Raw genomic sequence first — 19,879 nt, forward strand, 5'->3', positions numbered from 1 at the left:
ATATAGACATATATAGTAGAAAGTGAAAGTTAATTCCCTTTACATATACATACCAGTGTGTGTGCAAATATATATATATAGGGCTTCCCTGGTGGCGCAGTGGTTGAGAATCTGCCTGCCAATGCAGGGGACACGGGTTCGAGCCCTGGTCTGGGAAGATCCCACATGCTGCAGAGCAACTGGGCCTGTGAGCCACAATTACTGAGCCTGCGCGTCTGGAGCCTGTGCTCCGCAACAAGAGAGGCCACGATAGTGAGAGGCCCGCGCACCGCAATGAAGAGTGCCCCCACTCGCTGCAACTAGAGAAAGCCCTCGCACAGAAACGAAGACCCAACACAGCCAAAAATAAAATAAATTAATTAATAAAATAAAAATACTTAAAAAAATATATATATATATTTGTGTATTGACATATTAGATCTTTGTTTCATTCCATGTTAGTACATGAAGATTTGCTAACAAGTTTTTTTAAAAAAGGTTACATTATATAAAGGTACCATAGTTTAGTTAAGCTGTTACTGATGGACATTTAGTTTTTCTTTTTTCCCTATTTTTTCTCTATTGAAAACATGCTGTAGAGCAAATACCTCTCCATGTATTTTTGTATTTTGTTCCAACATATATTTATAGGAAGTTTCCTAGAAGTGGGATTACTGGATCAAAAACTATACATTGCAATGTTGAATGATATTTTCAAAAAGCTTTCCAGAAAGACTGTACCCATTTATAGTCTCACCAAGTAGGATTATCCAGCACTATTACTAAAAATCTTTTAAATCAATTCTAAACTTACAGGTGAAAAAAGCCATGTCATGTAAATATAAGTTTATTTATTAGTGAGGGTATATATCTTTTCATATTTTCATTGCCTATTTGTATTTCTCCTGGAAATTGATTTTTTTCTTGCCCTTTTCCCATTTTCTAAAAAAAAGTCAGACTGTTTCTCTTTACTTATCGGCTTGCAAGTATACTTGCATATGTTTAGTTCCCACCAGCATCATTGTAATCCCAGTTCCCACTTTGGGTGTTACCAGATCATCTAGGTCAGCCGCAGGAACCTGTAGGTGTTTTCAGTGCAAAACTGCTGAAACATCGAGATGCATGAAGAGAGGGTTCTTTCTCTACAGAGGGCTTTTCTCCCTGTTTTTAGAGTTCTAGTTCAGGGGTTGTCAATCTTCTAAATAGCCAGTTAGTAAATATTTAGGTTTTGTGACCCTGCAGTCTGTCACAACTACTCAACCCTGTTGTTGTAGCAGGAAACCAGCCATAGATAAAACCTGAGTGAGTGTGGCTTGTGTGCTAATAAAACCTTACGGACACCAAAACTTGAATTTCATACTTTAATGCAACGTAAAGTTTTATCCTTGCTCCTGATTTTCCTCCTGCAAACATTTGAAAATGTGAAAACCATTCTTAAGTCACAGGCTGCGCAAAACAGGTGCTGGGCTAGATTTGGCTTGTAGGCTAGAGTTTGTCACACCTGCCTTAGACTGTTTATATAAGAAACCACTGAGAGAAACTTCCAATAACCAGCACCCTTAGGACTTGTTAGCCACTAAGGCTATGGGCAAGACTACATTTTGTTTGTCTCATCTTCTGAACCTGAGTCTACAAAATTTGGCATCTCTCTCTCTCTCTCTCTCTCTCTTTCTGTCTCTCGAAGTTATTGAGAAATGTGACATGTATTGTGTATATTAAAATTATTAAAGCTAGAGATAGTGACACTTTCTGTGTATAATGAGTGCTCCATAAATACTGATCTCTCAGTCTGTCTTGAATGGGATCAGTTTGATGTTTGATATAGAAGTATCAACAAAGTGTGATTTAGAGTTTAATGTAAATTTTTCATGTTATATATAAAAACATAGATAATTCCAAACATTTTACAATTTTTTTTCCACAAAAGTATTGTAATACCATTAGCTTTTCTGTTTTTGTTTTTTTTTTTTCTTTCTCTTGTGGAAATTGTCATCTCAGTGAATGAGTTTAATCCAAAATGAAAGATTATTCAGGAAATCTCTGCCCATCCTGTAGTCTCCCGACACCTCATGTGATCCTGGCACCGTGAGGTGGCCAGCTTTCATCCACTGTCTACCCCTGACTTGACTGGATTGAGGAGTAAATCTGCCCTTCACTTTTCCCATATACAAAGTAAGATGGTCAGATTAGTTGATCCTTAGTTTCTCTTCCAGCTCAAATATCCTGGTATTCTTACAGAATGTGCTTACTCATATGACATTAGAGTGAATTGCATTGGTTTACCTGGCAGAAATGGCTACTGCCTTTGCCCCAGCAGTAGGTCGAATATGCATCTTTTTTGATGCATGCCTCTATGTGCATCTCCACTGACATCCAGTGCTTGCTGGCAGAAGTGCCAGAGAAGGAACTGTGGCCGCTCAAGAATAGATACCATCTAGAGAGTTAAATGAGTTCAACTTCGTACTGAAATTTAACTCAGCAGAATAAAATAGATTATTATTGGTGTTCAGTGAACTTCCTTTTACTACAACTCACCATTTTTATTTCTTCTCACATTATATTTAGATATTGGTTTCTATGCCTTGTATTTGGGAATCACCTCTGAGGAGCCTAAATAATTGAGATAAATCGTGTCCACTTCCAAGTGTGTTACGTATTTTTTAATAATAAAAAATAATATGGCTTGTGGGGAATCAGACTACATTATAAGTTTGACCTATTTTTTCATTTACATATGAACTAATTGATGTGAGATGTCACCTTCAGAAGAGATTTTGCCCAATAGTGTGTAATAAAAGGGATTGTGTTGGCAGCTATCTTTTCTTAAAGGGGTTTGTTTGATGTAGGCGTATATGAAAGATGAGTCATAGTATCTAGTATCTTTGAAGAAAGAAATTCCCACAAAGTATGTTTTAGACTTTAATGTAAATTTTTTATTATCTACACAAACAGGTAATTCCAGACATTTTCATCACTTTCCTGCTAATAGTTATACTGTTCAACTGCATAATCATATTTAACTTGTTTTTCTCATAAGGGAAATGTTCATTAACCCAAATCGCAGGCAGTTTCTAGAAGCTAGTTAATAATGATAAGTATCGATGATGGTACTGTATTTACTAAAGTTGTCAAAATAGTAGCAAACTGGTTTCTCTGGTGCTAAGGATATATTCATAAGTTTTTGGTATTAGAATGTCATAAAGCAACTATTTTAATAACTTTGCTATTTTTGCTCTTTTTCTTGAGAAGGTAGTTGTAAAACCTCTATCTTAATGAAAAAAAAATTTAGTCTCATCAATTACCATTTCAATTAGTTTAAATCCCTTAAGTTTTTGCTTATAATTAAAAGTTAATAGTTACTGTTCTTTGCATGTCCCAGTTACTTATGAGTATCACAATAGGTCAGCATTTGGTTAAGGGACTGGGGTATATATACATATGTAAGTACGTATAAGTATATATACATATATCAGTATGTAAGTATAATATTTGGTCAGAAGATTTTATCAGATTTATCATTCTTAGTTGATTATAATAAGTTGATAATAGCATTGTGATCAGTAATATATTTTAAAAATTACCGTAAATGTTATTATATGGTTACCCATTTTGCCAAAACTCTACACGTCTGACTTCTGTGTAGTTTTGCACGTGGCGTGGTGACTGGATGCAGTTTGTTTTGCTACACAGCTACCTGTTCGGTTACTTTTCTGCATTTTAAGATTGCTTTCAGTGCCAGGCAAATAAACGAAAATTGCTTTTGTCACCTTCTATTAACTTGTTTCAAGAGTTATCGTTACTAACTCAGCTACTTCTTAGTCAGTATTAATATTTTCACATAGTGCTTGCCTGTCTGGAGTTCCAGACACTGATAGACTGAAATATTACCTCAGTTTGTTTACACTGGGGTCTCTTCACTTGGGTCACCACCATCCTGCCCTTTTCTCCTGTTTTTATGGGATGGAGATGACGCAGAATTGGAGCATCTCAGCATACTCATCAAGGAATTTTTGAAGGATTTGCAAAGGAAGAAGTAGATGAATGGATCCAGGCACGCGTTTAAGGAAGTTAACCAGAGAGTGCTCTCTTTGACGTAGAACAGAGTGTTCTCAGCAGAGCAGTCAAAGACATCCCGCGTTTGACTCAGGGTGTAGGGAATTCGGGCAAAGTGGAAAGGAACGAAGCAAATAAAAAATACAGCAATGATAATGAAAACTTTGATGTTTACCTTTTTCTTGGGGACTTTGCCGACGCCCCTTGTTCTCACGTATGACTTGTACAGTTCTTTTGTAATGAGCGTGTAGCATACAATGACAATTAGAAAATTAATCCAGAAAATGACTTGACAGATGTAATTGACTATTTCGTGCCAGACCAGACCAAACTCTGATTTCAGGAATGAGCATTTCTTCACATTCTTGTCACTTGGCCTCCTGTTGGTCAGGATCATGTTAGGCAAGGAGAGTAAGAACATGAACGCCCAGATGATGACAGAGAGAATCTTAGCCCCCAAGAGATTGCTGGGGTTGGATGTTTTAAATGGCCTGGTGGTCTTCTGGTAGCGATCGATCGTTATCAGTCCTAGAAATGAGATACTGATATACATCGTGAAGTAAAATACAACGGAGGTCACTTGGCACACAAAGGCTCTCAGCGGTCCTGTTCCCAGTTTGGCATCGCTGAGGACTTTAAATGGAAAAGTCAGAATCATGAGAAGATCAGAAATGACTGTGTTCTTAAGGAAAATAATAAAGTTGGATTTACTGTGGATTTGAAAGAAAATCCTCATTGCCAGGCTGTTTGTGATGAGTCCAACGAAAAACAGCATGGTATAGAGGAGCGGGAAGAGGACCTGGGTGATTTTGTAATCTCTGGTGCACAGGCTGCCATTCCCAGCCGCAGAGGTGAGGTTGTCCATGGCTTGTGTTTCTTCTTTGCTACCTAGAGGGGGACAGAGGGGATGATTATTTTCAGTCCCAGATATTTGACTTCACTCTCATCTCTGTGGGTAACATTTTTGGACAAAAATTGAGGTGTCTGAGCCTCACTGGGACAGTAAGAACACAGAAAATTAAATCTCAAAATATTTCACGGTGACAAATATTTTATCTGTAGCAAAATAAAATAGCCTGAAGAACATCGTGTGATGGTATGGCTACTTTGTATTTCTTATTTTTTGACTGTTTGCCTTTTATAGGACATTTTTGATCTTAGGCAAAAGGGCACATACATAAAATCTGGAAGAGAAATATTCGGGCTGTGCTTTATTCTTCTGCAACTTCATTTCCACGCCTTCTAACTTTTTTGTTTCTATTCACAGTCACTTTTCCTACACCATCCTTGTTTCTGGGCTTCATTTCCTCTAGTACCTTCAAAGGGTTCTAAGGAGAAATGACTGATAATTGCTGAGTAGAATTTTAAAAGTAAAAAGTGAAAAGAAATTTGTGTAACATCACTTGTGGAAAAATTATTGTTAAATAAATAAAAAGCAGAAAACATTTTTTTTCTTTTATAATTGGAAGGTATTTCTGCTTCTGTATTGCTCAGTCATCCATTCGAAAATCAGCCTCATAGAGACTATTCTTTAGCTCCGAATATTTTAACCCATGTGTATCTCTTTTCCAACTTTGCTCAGTAAATTTTAAGGTTTTACATACGTTTTCTTGAATATCATTCAGTGCAAATTTTTAAATGCTAAAAAAATAAGGAAATGGCTTCTGTATGTAGTCATCAGATGGCATTCCTCAAAACAGCCTGGGCATACTTTCTAGATTTATAGAGTGTATATAATGGTAATTAAAATAAAATACCAAAATCATGTCCTTGTCTGGTTCCGTAGGTTGTTATACCACAACAGGCAGCTATAAAGGAAATTAACACTTGACTTGAATACATTATTTGGCATCTAAGTTTTGAATCTTAAAATGAAATTTGTAAAATTTTAATTCATCAAAAACAAATGGAATTGATTCTATATAAAATATTATTCCTAAGTATAAGACACGGTAATGTTAAAGTACAAATATCTAAATTAAAAAAAAATGCTTCAATTTAAAAGATTTAAATATAACAAAGGCAGCACTAAGTTCCCCCAAATGTCAGTGGAATTCTTTTTTCCATTCTTTAATTACTGAAAGTAGAACGAGTTAAGATTCATGTCACAATATGGCTTCAATTTTCAATACCTCCTCACCTGTTTAACTTAAAAAAACAAAACAAAACAAAAAAAAACCCTAAATAAACACTAGTATTTGACACAAGATCACTATTTAACCTTCCTTGCTACTGCTATTTGCCTTTGTTTATGCCCTGATGGTTTTGGAAATTCTACTTTGGGAATGCTCATTTTACATAGACTGTAACTTATTTAATAAGTATTCTTGGTATTGAGAATTTCGGCTCCCTCTATCTATATTAAATTTCATTTTACACTCAAGGTAAAATAAGTAAGACCATTTGAATTTTATTTCCATGTTCTGTATAAGTTTTTTTTTTTTTTTTTTAGTGAAGAAGTTAATGGTTATCTCTAACATCATTAATGCGGCTTGTATTTTAATTTATATTCCATATAAGTACCTGCATCGATATTGCTATTAAAGTTTTGCAACTTTAAGAAAACTTGAAAAAATTTACACACACATCATAGTGCAAATACATATACTTGTCAAATACTTCTAGAGATAAAGTTACCTGGTTACTCTGTTGATTCTGAAGGATTTGAACGTATCCAGTATGTGGTAGTTAATAAAACCTGCAGAGTGGCATCTGGTTATTTTCCTTTTAATGTCTTAGTTTAGCTGTTTACACTCTTTATGATAGACAATCTTCTGAGCTTTCATCAGTAAGGTCTTGAGTGTTCTGGAGAGAAATAGAGGGAGAGAGGAAGAAATTCACAATCAGAAATTACCTTCAGACACCGTGGACTCAAAGCTATGCAGACACTGTGTTTCCGTCTGGCTGCTTTTAGGAGTTCTGCTTTTATTTCCTTGGGAAATATGGGGCAGGGTGGGTGAGAAGTCATCTTTTAAAAAGCAATTTAAAATCTTGTGGCTTTTTACTGAAACCTGCCATAGAGTTGATGCTTTTTGAGTTCTTTGGGTTATTTTCCATACAAATGATAAATCCAAGTGGAGATCAAGCCTATCAATGTCTGCTTCCTGGAGAAGGTCACAAACTTGCTTTCTCAGATGTTTGTTTACCTGGAAACATATGTGCTCAACATTGGGTGATATATTGCCTTTTAACAAGTAATCACATTTTAACTCGTAATGTGTGCTTGTTAGGGAGGTTAGGTTTCTTGCTCTTTGTTTTTTTCCTGGTTAATAATGTCATTATTTTAAATCTGTGTTTGAGCAACTCTTTGTAGGTGACAGTTTCCTCCCATTATAAATTTTAAGATTCTAAAATTACATTAAGAAAGAGAAACAGTTGTATCCATTGCCAGGCTTATTATATAGTGTCTTTCATGCTTTTCTAGAGTAGAATTTAAATATAAACAAATTATTATTACTTTTCTTTTGATTTTGCTTTTGTGTTTTGGGGGAAATATATCATTAAATGAAGGGACTGTGGTATCAATATTACCTTTTATGTAAATATTGTGGGCACTCACGCATGTGTACACACTCGTACAATATTTCAAACTGTAGTGTCCTTCTGTTACCAGCAGATCCACTTGGGTAGGTATCTTTGCTGTGAACATATGTTTGGGTTATTTCTTTCTTCTGAGTTTTGAGTGTGTCTGTCTCTGTGTAGGTTAGATAATCTTCAAGGACGGTTTTTAAAGTACAGAACAGCAGCTCAGCGTCACCTGGGGAATCAGGAGAAATGCACTTTCTTGGGCACCAACCTAGCCCCAGTGGATCAGAAACTCAGGAATGCACCCCTCACCTGTAGTTTCATGAGCCTTCCAAGTGATGCTCATACACACTCAAGGTTGAAGACCACTGATTTAAACTACCTGAGAATTTTGTTGGCATTATGGGTTTGAAATCAAGCTATGCATTTGGGTAATTTCAGTTGGAAGTGTCAGTCACATGATGATCCCTATCTGTTAGTCATCTAGAGGTGTCAGTTTGATGCTATACTTTAAGAAAATTAACTTATTTGTTGGTTTAGAGAGACAGCATACTTTTTGAAAAACCTTTTATGCTACATACACTTCAGAATAGTAACAGCCAAATTTTGATTTCTTGTATTGTCGTGAATTGACTCATTGTATGATCTCAACTGTTCTGTGAAGTAGATAATCATCTTGTTTCTATTCTCTGGATGATGGAAACTAAGGAGCAGAGCAGCGAAGTTAGACATCCTATTCAACCCATCCTGTCTGATTCCAGAGCCTGCATCTGTGACCACTGTGTACAAAAATCTTCCCCATCTCACTGTCTCCACAACCCCTCCCTACATGCCCCGCCCCTACATTGAGGCCCAACAGTAAGAGGTCAATGCCATGAATGGAATGGCTACACTCTTAAGAAGATAGGAGTCATGCTTGCCTTCACACCAGATTGTCAACTTTAAAGGACGTTTGTGAAGTGTTTCTAAGACCTTTGGATGAAACAAGGCTTTTGAAAAAAAAAAAAAAATCATGACTATTTTCAACAAAGCAATATGCCATACTAAAGGAACACTAATTCGTGCTACTTTATGGAGAATTTATATTTCCAAATTCCTAAAGGGCTATGACTAGGGATTTGAGGGGTAAATGAAAGGCTCCGGTTCTTGATCTAAATTAACTTTCTCTTTCCTCTGGTTTTAACTCCCAACCACACCTATCTGTAAACCTTCTCTAATAGTACTTACTCAGTGGAGGACGACTGGAAAAGTGAAGTAATTCTATATACCCTAGAATCTTTACATGCAAGTGGTTTAATTGGTTTCTTTATTTAATCGAGTCTGCTTATCTGAAAATATGTATTTGCTTCAAATAGGATTACTGTGAACAGAGAGGGCCATGCCCTGAAATGGTAGGACCCCTGTGGTCCTTGTGAAACCGGGTTGGGACAGGAGGATGGAGGGGTAGTTAAGCCACTGGATGAGCTCTTAGGCTGTTTTAGTTCTAACATCTTACAGTTTTGAAATGCAGTCATTCTGACATTAGTGAAGGTTTTGATGGAGCACATGCATTTTAAGGCCATTCTTATGTCATCTAGCTTGGCTTTACCTGTTAGAGTGTACAAATTCAGGTTAGATATAAGATAAATTCCAAAAGTAAGGAGTCTTGGGCATTGCAGTATCTAGCAAGAAAAGAATACTATCTCTGGTGATCCAGTTATCTGTCATCCTTGTCTTGAGTGTTTTGCTTGAAAATAGAGGACTAGTATATATCGTCAAACCGCTTGACAGCCATTATGCTCCTAGGATGCTCTGAGTTTGTTGGGTAAAGGCCTCATCTTGGCCACACTGTGGACTATAAGCTATTATTGAACAAAGCTTTCCTTCACAAATCTAAGTAAAGGAGTCTCCGATTTTCTTGAATTAGAAAGAGTTACTCCAGGTCAGGTGGAGTTATACTGAGAAGAAGCTGCTGATTTCCTTGTTCCTTTCACACAGCCTCTCCACAGTGTACACACCCATCTCCCCCCACCAGCCCAAGCCTTATTACTGCTGTAACATTGATTTGAATTTATTTTATTCTAAACAGAATAAACGTGGTACATTGAAAGCTTCAGCTGAAAGAAATAATGATTGGAGGTGAAAGGAGAGTACACGGCTCTAATAATCTCACCACCATTATCACATCCTTGTGAACACACACACACGTTTTGGCAACATTTCTAATCACTTATTTTAAAGAAATGAAGATGACTAATATCGGGCTTCAGTTAACTCCAAGTTTTCCCTTTTCAGGACTTTTGGCTCAAGAGACATCTTTTAATTTCTATAGTACAACAATCCTTCCAGAGTTTTTGGATGTGCATCCTCCTACTTTTTTAAAAGATCAATTAAGTGTGAGTGTGAGATATTATCTGAAGAAAGAAAGTGATTGATCTGGAGGATGAGATTTTCAGAACTCAGTTTACAGGGGAGGTGACCTGTTTAACCCAAGGACAGCAGGGGGCTAGCGTGAAAGGGGTTAGCTAGACTTCCACGGACTCTCCTACGGATTCTTTCTCCACCCCGCAAATGTGTCCTTCATGGTATCAACAAGAGAATAATTCTTTGGTACTGATCTTTTACAACTATGCAACTTGAGGGTGTTTTAATACCTAGTTTAAAGAGTAGAACTCATTGAGACCTTTGGATATATTTGGTCCATTTTCTGAGATTGACCTTATTCTCATGTATAAGTTGCTATTTAAAGATTTGTGCATTTTCTACATGCACAAAGAATTGATGTAAACCAATCCTGTAGGCTATTGAAAAAGAGTTGCTTTTAAAATGTGTTTGCCTTTCCTCTTTGAAGACTAGTAACGGCTCTCACGGTTTCCCTAAAAAATGTCAACTATCAGAAACACAGTCTTCATGCCCCGTATAGAGGTTGACCAGTGGTTCCCCCCCGCCCCCCGCCTCACCTCGCCCAGCTAACTGCAGGCTTCTCTTGCTTTTTAATTCCATCCCCTTACTCTCACCTCATGACTTTGCTTTGCTTCTGGCCCAATTCCCTGAACATAACAGAGCCAATGAACTAATACAAGCGTCTTCAAGTTCCTCACTTCTTCACCTCCAGATTTCCCTGTATTTTCACCAGTTTTCTTTTTTGTCTATGGTTAAGTAGAAAGATGTCCTTGTCTTTTGAAGTTAATCCAGACAAGAGGCCACTGTTGCCCGTCTCTTTCGTCAGTTATCTGCCCTCCAGTCTGGATTTCCTTTATGGAGACTCATTTGAAACATAGCTTTGAAACCAGTTTGTCATTGGTTATCCTAATACAATGATCACTTTTCTCTCAAGCTGTTGTTCTTTATACCCAACTACTAGTAAATGTGGTTTACTTCCCTCACCTTCACCATTTCACCATCTGCTCTTACTTTAACCTCCTGTTTCCTGCCTTCTGCCCCTACCACTCTAGAGAAACTTCTCTTTTGAGGTTCACACCTGTGGTTTTTTTTTAAAGAAACAAGTCAGAGAAGCCAGCATCCATTGTGATTTCTTAACTGTATTCAACACTGTTGATGACCCCTGTTGTTAACTGTTCCTTCCCTCGCTTTTGTGACCTTGACTTGTCTGATTATTTATTAACTATGGAGAGTGTGTGTCCATCATTTGATGGCTTAGTTATCCCCTTCACTATCGCAGCTGTTTTCCCTCCCCACCCCTGCCCAAAGAGAACATGGGGGTTTTGAATCCCTTCCAGTTACATAGCGCTCTTATCCCTAAGCTGTCACTTCTGCACTAGACCTGCCGTCAGACCACGTACTAGACATTTGTAATACATTTCCACCTACCCCTTGAATTCCTCTCACCTAACGGTGAATTCATGAGCTCCCTGCCCTTATAACCTACTCCTTCCCCCCCCCTCCTCACAACCGCCCGGACCCCAACAAATTTTATCTAGTGAGTCCGTCTTGAAATCCAGTGAGATGCACATTCACTCAGATGCCTGATCCTTTCCTAACTTCCTCAGATACCTCTTGATTTTGCTTCTTATTTTTTACTCCCACCACTAAGACCTAGTTTACACCCTACAGACTTTTTTGGTCTAAACTTCTCTCTGCCTCTCATTTTCCCTCTTCAGTTTTTTAAAGCACTTAGTTATCAGGTTAAGTTTCCTACTAAACTAGTTTTTTTTTTTTTTTTATCTTCATCCCTGCCCTATTCTTTTAGTCACATGTTTCTTCATTAATCCACTTATTTATTCATTATTTCATGCATCCAACAAATATTAAGCACCTAGTCAGTGCCATTAAGGAAAATATCAATGTGAATGGTCTAGTGAGGAAGACAGACATTAAACAGATACCTAGAAAATAGGTGAATTACACAGCGATAAATGCTCCAAAGTCTCTCCTCTCCAGCCCTCCCTCTGCAGTGAGGGCTTTCTCTAAACTGAGTTGACAGAGGGAGGGACCTGACGCTGTCATGCATAGCATTTCCACAATTGCAGTTGAGGCTGTTGAGAGTATTTCAGGTGGCGGGAGGAGACCAGCAAAGGAAGGAAGTGCCCGGCACCTTTGGGAAATGTTGAGCAATTCAGCACAGCGCCGCTGTGGGGTGCCTGCAGGGGAGGCGTGGAGGTGCAGTAATATCAATGGACAGTAGGGGGTGCTGTGTCTGATATGCCACTAAGCATTTTACAGACAGATCGCCACTCTCACCAAAACCTTATAAGGTATGTAGTGTTAACCATTTTTCAGAGGAAGAATCTGAGGCTCAAAAAGGCTCATTATCTTGGACCATGGCGTTGGCAAGTGACACACCCTGGATGCAGTCACAGCTCTCTCTTACCCTGAGCTTGGGCTGTTATTGGGCCAATATGGAGCCATAGTACCCCGTGTTCATAGAACACATGGATCTTTCCGGGATACCTTCCCTCCCCATCCCTGTTTGGGGTTCGAGCTCTGCAGATGCTATCTCTATGATACTGAATCTGTACTCCTTAAATCAGGGAACATTCATCCTTGCATTTTCTCAGGGTTCTCAGTACCTTGTCTTGCTGTAGGTAGGTACTCTATAAACAGCTGTTGCTAACATCTTTCCATCACCCCTCACACACAGGTTTACATTAAAACCATTTGACAGGTGCCTTAACTGAAAACAATCACCAGGGCACATGACTGGCATCTGAGTTTTGTGCAGTTTCCTCATCGCCCTTCTGTCCCCCTTACAGGGCTTGCTTATATGTACACACCCCACCAGGAAGTATATCAGTAATGCTGTGTAACAACAGCAAAAGTTGGAGATTGACAAAGTAGCTCAGGTCACTGAGATATAGCAATCACTACCTATGTCGACTTTATCCTGTGGTTAGGTCTGCCTTTTGAAACTTTGGAGGAGATTTTGAAACTCAAGGTATTAAATAACAGCTTCTAGAAAAGACTTACTCGGTTTGAACAACCTGAAATATTAATTATTTGGGGACATGGTAGCAAGATAGATTGGCAGAGTATGCAAATGTATATTTCTGATAGAATGTTATAAAAAAGGAACCAGTGCAAGAAGTGGTGCCTTGAATGCAGGCAGGTGAGAGAAAGACAGAATGACAAAAAGAGACTGAGAGAACAGTGACAGAAACTGAGAAGAAACAGGCTCTTACTTCAAGGCTAAAGAAGCAAAATGCTACTTTGTGCAGAGTACACACGTGGAGTACTCCAAATTGAACATTGGCGTTCTCCAGGTCACAAGGACTTTGCTCTTTTTTGCAGCCATTACTAATTTACGTGCACACAGTGCAGTTTGTTTTCCCTGGGACAAAACTTTCCTCATGTGAGCTCCTTAGGGATAGATACTGTTAGGGAGAGTAAGTACGTCGCATGGGCAAACATGTACAAATGGTAAGAAAAGGAGATGAACTGAAAGATAGAGCTAGGAATTTCACTAAGAAAATGGAAGAGTATAGGATCCAAGAGAGAAATTTAGATAGAAAAATTCAAAACCAGGCATAAGAGAGGACACATCCTGGACTATTTAACTCTGGCTAAAGAATGTGTTTAGCGGTGTGTATGTTTTTGTGATGCTGTGACTAAGTAATTTCCTCTCCCATGTGGGAAAAATAGTGCTTGAATTCACTGTGTCTGTGGGGCAGGTGTGGGGAGGTGGTCCAGAAGAGGAAGGTGGTGTCAGAACGTGTTTGCATTTCCAGCTATTTTCCTCACACCTAATGAGACCCATGCTGTCTGTCGTTTTCCATTTGGAAAGAAATATACATGTGTCTTAACACAGTCATATTGGAAGTAAATGGAACTTTTTTTTTTTTTTAATAAAAGTACTTGAGGATCCTCTTTTTTTCTAAATATAAAACGTTTAATGATGTTTAATGTATGCAGAAAACTGAGCTTGCTAAGAGATAACATTTTCCATAAGGAAAAAGTTTAACTAGATAGTATGTAATAGGATGTGAAATTAATACCATGTTAAATTTTAAACAATCAAGAGTCAAAACTTACTCTGTAAGGTACGCCCACATCAACTGCTTCTATTAAGACTTCAGGTCAGTTGACACTTTTTTTTACTTTAGCAAGTTCCAAACTGGAAAAACAAGGGTGTTGCCAGTGGAGGTTGAGGTGAATTGAAAGGTGGGCGGAATGCCACCACCACACGAGCCAGCATGGAGATGCTGTGGTCAGCGCGTATCATGTCCATGAACCCCACCCTTTAAACAGGGGTTTCAGAATGCATTTTCTGTTTTTCAGGATGAATCTTCAAGTCATGAGTATAACCAGCGCACAATCCTTCTTTACGGAGTGGGCAAAGAGCGTGAAGAAGCCAGGCATCAGTTGAAGAAAATTACCAAAGATATTTTGAAAATCCTAAATAAGAAGAGCACCACAGAGAGCGGGGGTAAGGAGCCCTAATGCATTTGCCCCCCCATTGTGCTGTCGTTTGTCTTCCCCTCAGCGCAGTCTTTATCAGAGTCGTACATGGCACGGTCAGCAGAGTGTTTCCTCCCCCGAATGACTGTCACGTTGAAATATGAATAAGCACATTGAAGTTTTAAGGCCTTGGTTCCATTTATAGTAATGCTTGCATGAAAATAGCACCTTCTATAGATAGATATAGGTGATTTTATTTGCTCCTCTTTTTTTCATATTTCCCAAATTTTCCACAGTAGTCATCCATAAAGTATTGAAGAATGAGTTGGAAAACCCTTAGGCTGGAAGAGGTCCATTCCCCCAGTTCCATCCTTTTTCAAGCTTATAGTTGGCTCTGGGTACTCATATGTACATGATAATTAAAAGTCATGACATTGTAGTGGCTGATCTTTTCTTACGTTATCCAGAAGAATAATTGCAGTAGGTAGTGGAGGCTACCCACGTCTCCAAATGATTTCAAGTAAAAAGAAAACTGGGTCTTTACTCCATAATGCCTTTACTTGGAATGCTCTGTCACCAAGCTTTTTACATAGTTCTTACAATGAAGTTGAAGTTATGCCTTTGTATTATGTCACCATATAATATAATTGGAACTTTGTAATTATCCACTTCCCGTTTGCCTAATTACTCTTTTCAAAGTTTTTTTATTTTATGAGACAGTCATACGATTTAAAGTATGCTATCATTACGTATACTCCACTACCACCGCTGGTATTTATCTCTCTGTTACTTAAATAATATAATGGGGAAAAAAAGTTTGAATTTTCCCTGTGCAAACAGCACGCTTCCTACACATGGCATAAACCACCTCTAGGAACCCTGCTTTGTTGTTCAGTACAAAATAAATACTGTTTTACGAACCTCTCCACAGGGGATCCAGTCTTTAGGACTTTAACTAGATGAATTACTAGAGCTTGCCCACACTAGATCTTTCCCACAGGAAAGGACGGATATAACTATTGCAAATAGCTCTCTTTCCTCTCCATCGGTAAGGGTGCAGGTGCAGAAACAAGGTACAGGGTTTTTAGTCTGAATGTGTGTTTTGGGTGTCCGATGTCTTAGAACACAGCGGGAAGGCTACCTTCGTGTTATTCGCATCGCATTCCCTAACTCACTTCTGTGGCCTCTTAAAGAGTTAGTGCTACACAGGCGCCATGAGGTTGTGGAAGGGAAATGAAACCCTGTTGTCATTATTGAGATTGGGGAGGGGGGAAGAACTGCTCTAAAAAAAACGTTGATCTCTTGTTTTGCTGTTTTCTCTATTAGAGAAAAGAGGAAATGGGCTGAATCCCAAAGCCCTGCAACTAGCTAGCAAAGTATATTTGAAGCTACTTTTTGTATATTTGGGAATGGGACGGGCACTGTCTCCTTTAGAAGGTTCAATAATATGAGCTTTTACCTAAATTACTTTTAGAGAGTCTTTTCAGGTCCTGTGGAATGTTTGGTTTTGGAACACTGAGAGGGGTGGGACGGGGAAGGAAGCAACGTGGTATCCTTTTCTGCTGAGTCTACTTCCTTCCTTTATAAAGAGTTTTTTTAAATGCTAGACTATTGTCTGTCCTGTCTTCGTACCAGTCTCTTAAATAGGCAGTTCTTGCTTGTGAACTCACCAGGAGAAAATCATTGTTGTTCCACGCTAATTTTTGAGATATCCGGTACAGTACTAGATGCACCCCTGAGGAGAGGGTCATCTTCAGTGGGGATTTTTGTCTTTCCCACGTTTTAGATAAAACTCCTCAACCAGAAATATGTTTGTTCATCTTCAGTGGGGATTTTTGTCTTTCCCACGTTTTAGATAAAACTCCTCAACCAGAAATATGTTTGTTAATTTGGGATGTAGTGGGCTGCCTTCTGATAAAGAGGCTGGTGAGGCAGGAAAACAGAAGTTGTCTTAGCATGTATTTGATTTCTGGCTACACATAAAAACATGATTTTGAGGAACTCATTAGGAGCGCTCTTAGATCAACCAGACCTTGCCTGGGGGCGGGGGGAGATTTATACTCTAAAGCTGAAATGACATTTCCAGTTGAACATGTTCAAATCTCATTTTACATTTACATTGACCAGTCATCTTTGGGTGTAAATTTTCAAAACATTAATGAAGTTTTACCATACCAATAAAAGTCAGAACTTCCAGGATTAGAGATTTAAAAAAAAAAAAAAAAAAGGAAAATCAAAATTAAGCAACAAGAGAGCAATAATATATATTATGAAAGCAAATTAACATAAAACAGATGAAAATCTATGAATTATGACTATATTGTTATCTATGTAAATATGTAAATGTCATTAAAATATTCCTTTGAGAACCACCACTAATTTCTTAAATTTTTCTCTCAAAGTGAACGTAAATTGCCAAGAGTCAATTGCATCTTTTTTATAAGAGGTCTTGAGAAGTTAGCTATGTGTAAGTAAACAGAGCCTATTAATGTAGACAAACCAAAAAAAGAGGTATTTGTGAGTTCTCCTGCTGGGTCCACATCCTCCAGTCTGTTACTTTTCTTGGTAACAGACTTGGTTTTGGTCCCAGGAAGGACTGAATAAATATGTTAACTTCACTTCCAAAGCTCATGGTACCCCAGACTATTGGTGTAAGTTTTCAGCCTTGGACTAATGATGTTAGTAAATGAAAAATTCAAAACTTGGGTATTTTATACATGCTCGTGACATGCAAACAGCTGTATTGAAGGCAAAATGCCACTTGTACCTTTGAGAATAGATGTTGAAAAACAAGTAGGTTTCATGAACTTCTTTCTTATTATTTGCGTTACATTTGGTGATATTTGACAAAAGTGACACACAATCTTGTACCTTATGTTACTCAGCACCTTTTAATTCTAAGTTTGTTTGTTTTAGGAAACACAACCGCCTGGGTTTTTTGCTTGTCTTTTGCCTATCTATAAACCACAATTGCTTATTGTTGAAAGAGAAGTCTCCTTTCTTCTTGTTATTTTCTAAAACCATTACCTTTGCCATTAGCAAAACCTTTTGAGTTTAGTGAAATTGTTCTTTAATGGAAAAATCAGTAAAGTGAACTCTGTTCCCCAAATTAAACTTTCCCAAATAAGATGATGTGAGTTAGAGGGCTTTTTTCTCAGTAGGCTTTGACTGCTTAGAATCATAGTGTTGGAAATGGTCTTTCATGGAGATCGTATAATCCAACATTTCCTTTTTGTTTTTAGATTTGTGTTTGTAAATACATATATTAAAAATATTTTAAAATAGGACCTAATTATTTCTGGATCTTATCCTTAGAGCTGTTAAGAGCAATAGTCCCTCTGGAATAAGCAATGTTTATAGTATTTCTTATTGATATTTTCTTCAAACTTCTTTATGCTAAATTGATAAAGGTTAACACTTTTCCATTAAGGTGGAGAGATTTAATTCCTTTCTACCCCTAAAAAAGTTAGGAATTGTGTAAATTTCCTTTTTTACATACTAAACTGCTTGGGAATCTCCTAAGAAGATGCCAGTGAAGTTTCCTATTATATCAATGTGAGCCTCGGTGATTTTTCCCCCCCCATTCATTGTTGATATCGTATTTTAAAAGTCCGTGGGTAAGAAGCGTTTATAGAGGGACTTCTCATTAATAGCTAAAAGTTTAGGTATAGTACATAAATGAGAATTGTTTTTTTGTTTTTTGAGTTTTTTGTAATTTTATGTATGTATGTACGTATGGCTGGGTTGGGTCTTCGTTGCTGTGCGTGGGCTACTCTTTGAGCTCAGTAGTTGTGGCTCGCGGACTCTAGCGCGCAGGCTCAGTAGCTGCGGTGCACGGGCTTAGTTGCTCCGCGGCATGTGGGCTCTTCCTGGACCAGGTATCGAACCTGCATCCCCTGCATTGGCAGGCGGATTCTTAACCACTGCGCCACTAGGGAAGTCCCGAGAATTGTTAATTTTTAGAAAAAAAATAAAATTACCTCAACAATATGAATCAATCTCAGAAGCATAATTTTGAGTGAAAGATGCCAGATGTAAAAAGTACGTATCATATGATTCCATTTGTATAAAGTTCCAAAGTGAGCAATACTAATCCAAGCCATTAGAGGTCAGGATCTTGGTTCTCTGAGGAGGGAGAAGTGACTGCAGGGAACCTGAGGGGGCTTCTGGAGTTTTGGTACGTGATTTTGTGATTTGAGTTTCATTACATAAATTTATTTTGTAGAAATTCAGTGAGTTTGTACAGTTTTCCATTCGTATGTTATACTTCAATAAAAAGTATCCATTAAAGTCAAGAGCTTCAATTAAATGGAAAATAATGTACCTACTGTGTGTTTATTTAGGTGGAGATGAGGGACAGAAAGCCAGGAAGAGCAAACAGGAGGCATTTCCAACACTGGAGACTGTGTTCACAAAACTTCAACTCCTTTCATATTTTGATCAACATCAAGTGACATCTCAGGTAGCCATTAAAGCTGTTTTATTATGCATTTGGGATATTTCCTTAAAAATCTCTTTCATGCAATATATGTTTTTGGCTTTACTTGTTTTATAAATACATTTTTTAAACATATTTGGAAGCGTCAAACTATCAAGCAGTTCAGTTTTAAGTGTCAGGTTGCCTTCCTCAGAGGAATTAATTTTTATCATGGAAATATTTTTACCGTATGATAATAATCAACACTATATAAAATAATCTATAATGCAGTACTTATTACATTTTAGTCCTACATTGCTATCGATAAGGGAGAAATCTGTTGATGACTGAAGAAAAATTACTATGCCATTGAGAAGAAACCAAATCTATTTTGTTTTACAAATCCATTGATAGTCAAATAAATGTCATCTGGAAATTAATTAGCATTTATTGTTGTTCTACCTTTAGGAGGGTTGGGTGTAGATCTTAATGACAACTCGGCTTATTTCTCCAAATTATAGTTGTTTTAAGGATATTATTGCATTTGTACATGGTTTTGTTTTCTGTAGAAATATGTTTCAACTTCTAAGTAGAATCACGTATAAATTCACATTTCTTACCTAAAAAATAGAAGTAATTTAATAAATAAAAGTTATTTGGACTGTTGGTCTTATGATTACTTTCATTTTTTTTTTTTTTTTTTGACACAGATCTCTAACAATGTGCTGGAACAAATCACAAGCTTTGCATCAGGAACATCGTACCATCTCCCATTGGCTCACCATATTCAGCTCATCTTTGATCTCATGGAGCCAGCACTGAATATCAATGGCCTCATTGACTTTGCAATACAGGTGTCAAAGGGATCCTGCTTCTCTCTTTTTTTCAGAAGGCAAACCTACTAGGCATTGTACAGTTTAAAATGAGCCACCCGGTGCATTTTTGAAGAGTTGAAACATTCTGAGTCAACGTATTCAACTAGCATTTTCAACTAGCATTTTAATTTGCATCTGTGTTCATAATTTTCAACTAAATAATTATTAATTGGTGCTAAAATATAGTAATAGTCAT

At 37.6% G+C, this 19,879-nt stretch overlaps 2 protein-coding genes across 3 annotated transcripts in view; one reads left to right on the forward strand and one right to left on the reverse strand.

Annotated features, from left to right (window-relative positions):
• The window catches only part of MED12L (mediator complex subunit 12L), a 319,598-nt gene that overhangs the window by 226,334 nt on the left and 73,385 nt on the right, over positions 1–19,879 (forward strand). For both annotated transcript variants that reach the window (XM_036851029.1, XM_036851030.1), the window contains 3 exons: positions 14,272–14,419; positions 18,735–18,853; positions 19,519–19,662. In XM_036851029.1, the coding sequence (XP_036706924.1) occupies positions 14,272–14,419; positions 18,735–18,853; positions 19,519–19,662 (411 nt within the window). The remainder of the gene's footprint in view (positions 1–14,271; positions 14,420–18,734; positions 18,854–19,518; positions 19,663–19,879) is intronic.
• On the reverse strand, positions 1,965–4,965 carry P2RY12 (purinergic receptor P2Y12). The gene has a single exon (XM_036851035.1). The coding sequence runs from the start codon at positions 4,895–4,897 to the stop codon at positions 3,878–3,880; it is 1,020 nt and encodes a 339-aa protein (XP_036706930.1). The 5' UTR covers positions 4,898–4,965; the 3' UTR covers positions 1,965–3,877.

This window comes from Balaenoptera musculus, chromosome 4 (genome assembly GCF_009873245.2).
Source record: "Balaenoptera musculus isolate JJ_BM4_2016_0621 chromosome 4, mBalMus1.pri.v3, whole genome shotgun sequence".
NCBI lineage: Eukaryota > Metazoa > Chordata > Mammalia > Artiodactyla > Balaenopteridae > Balaenoptera > Balaenoptera musculus.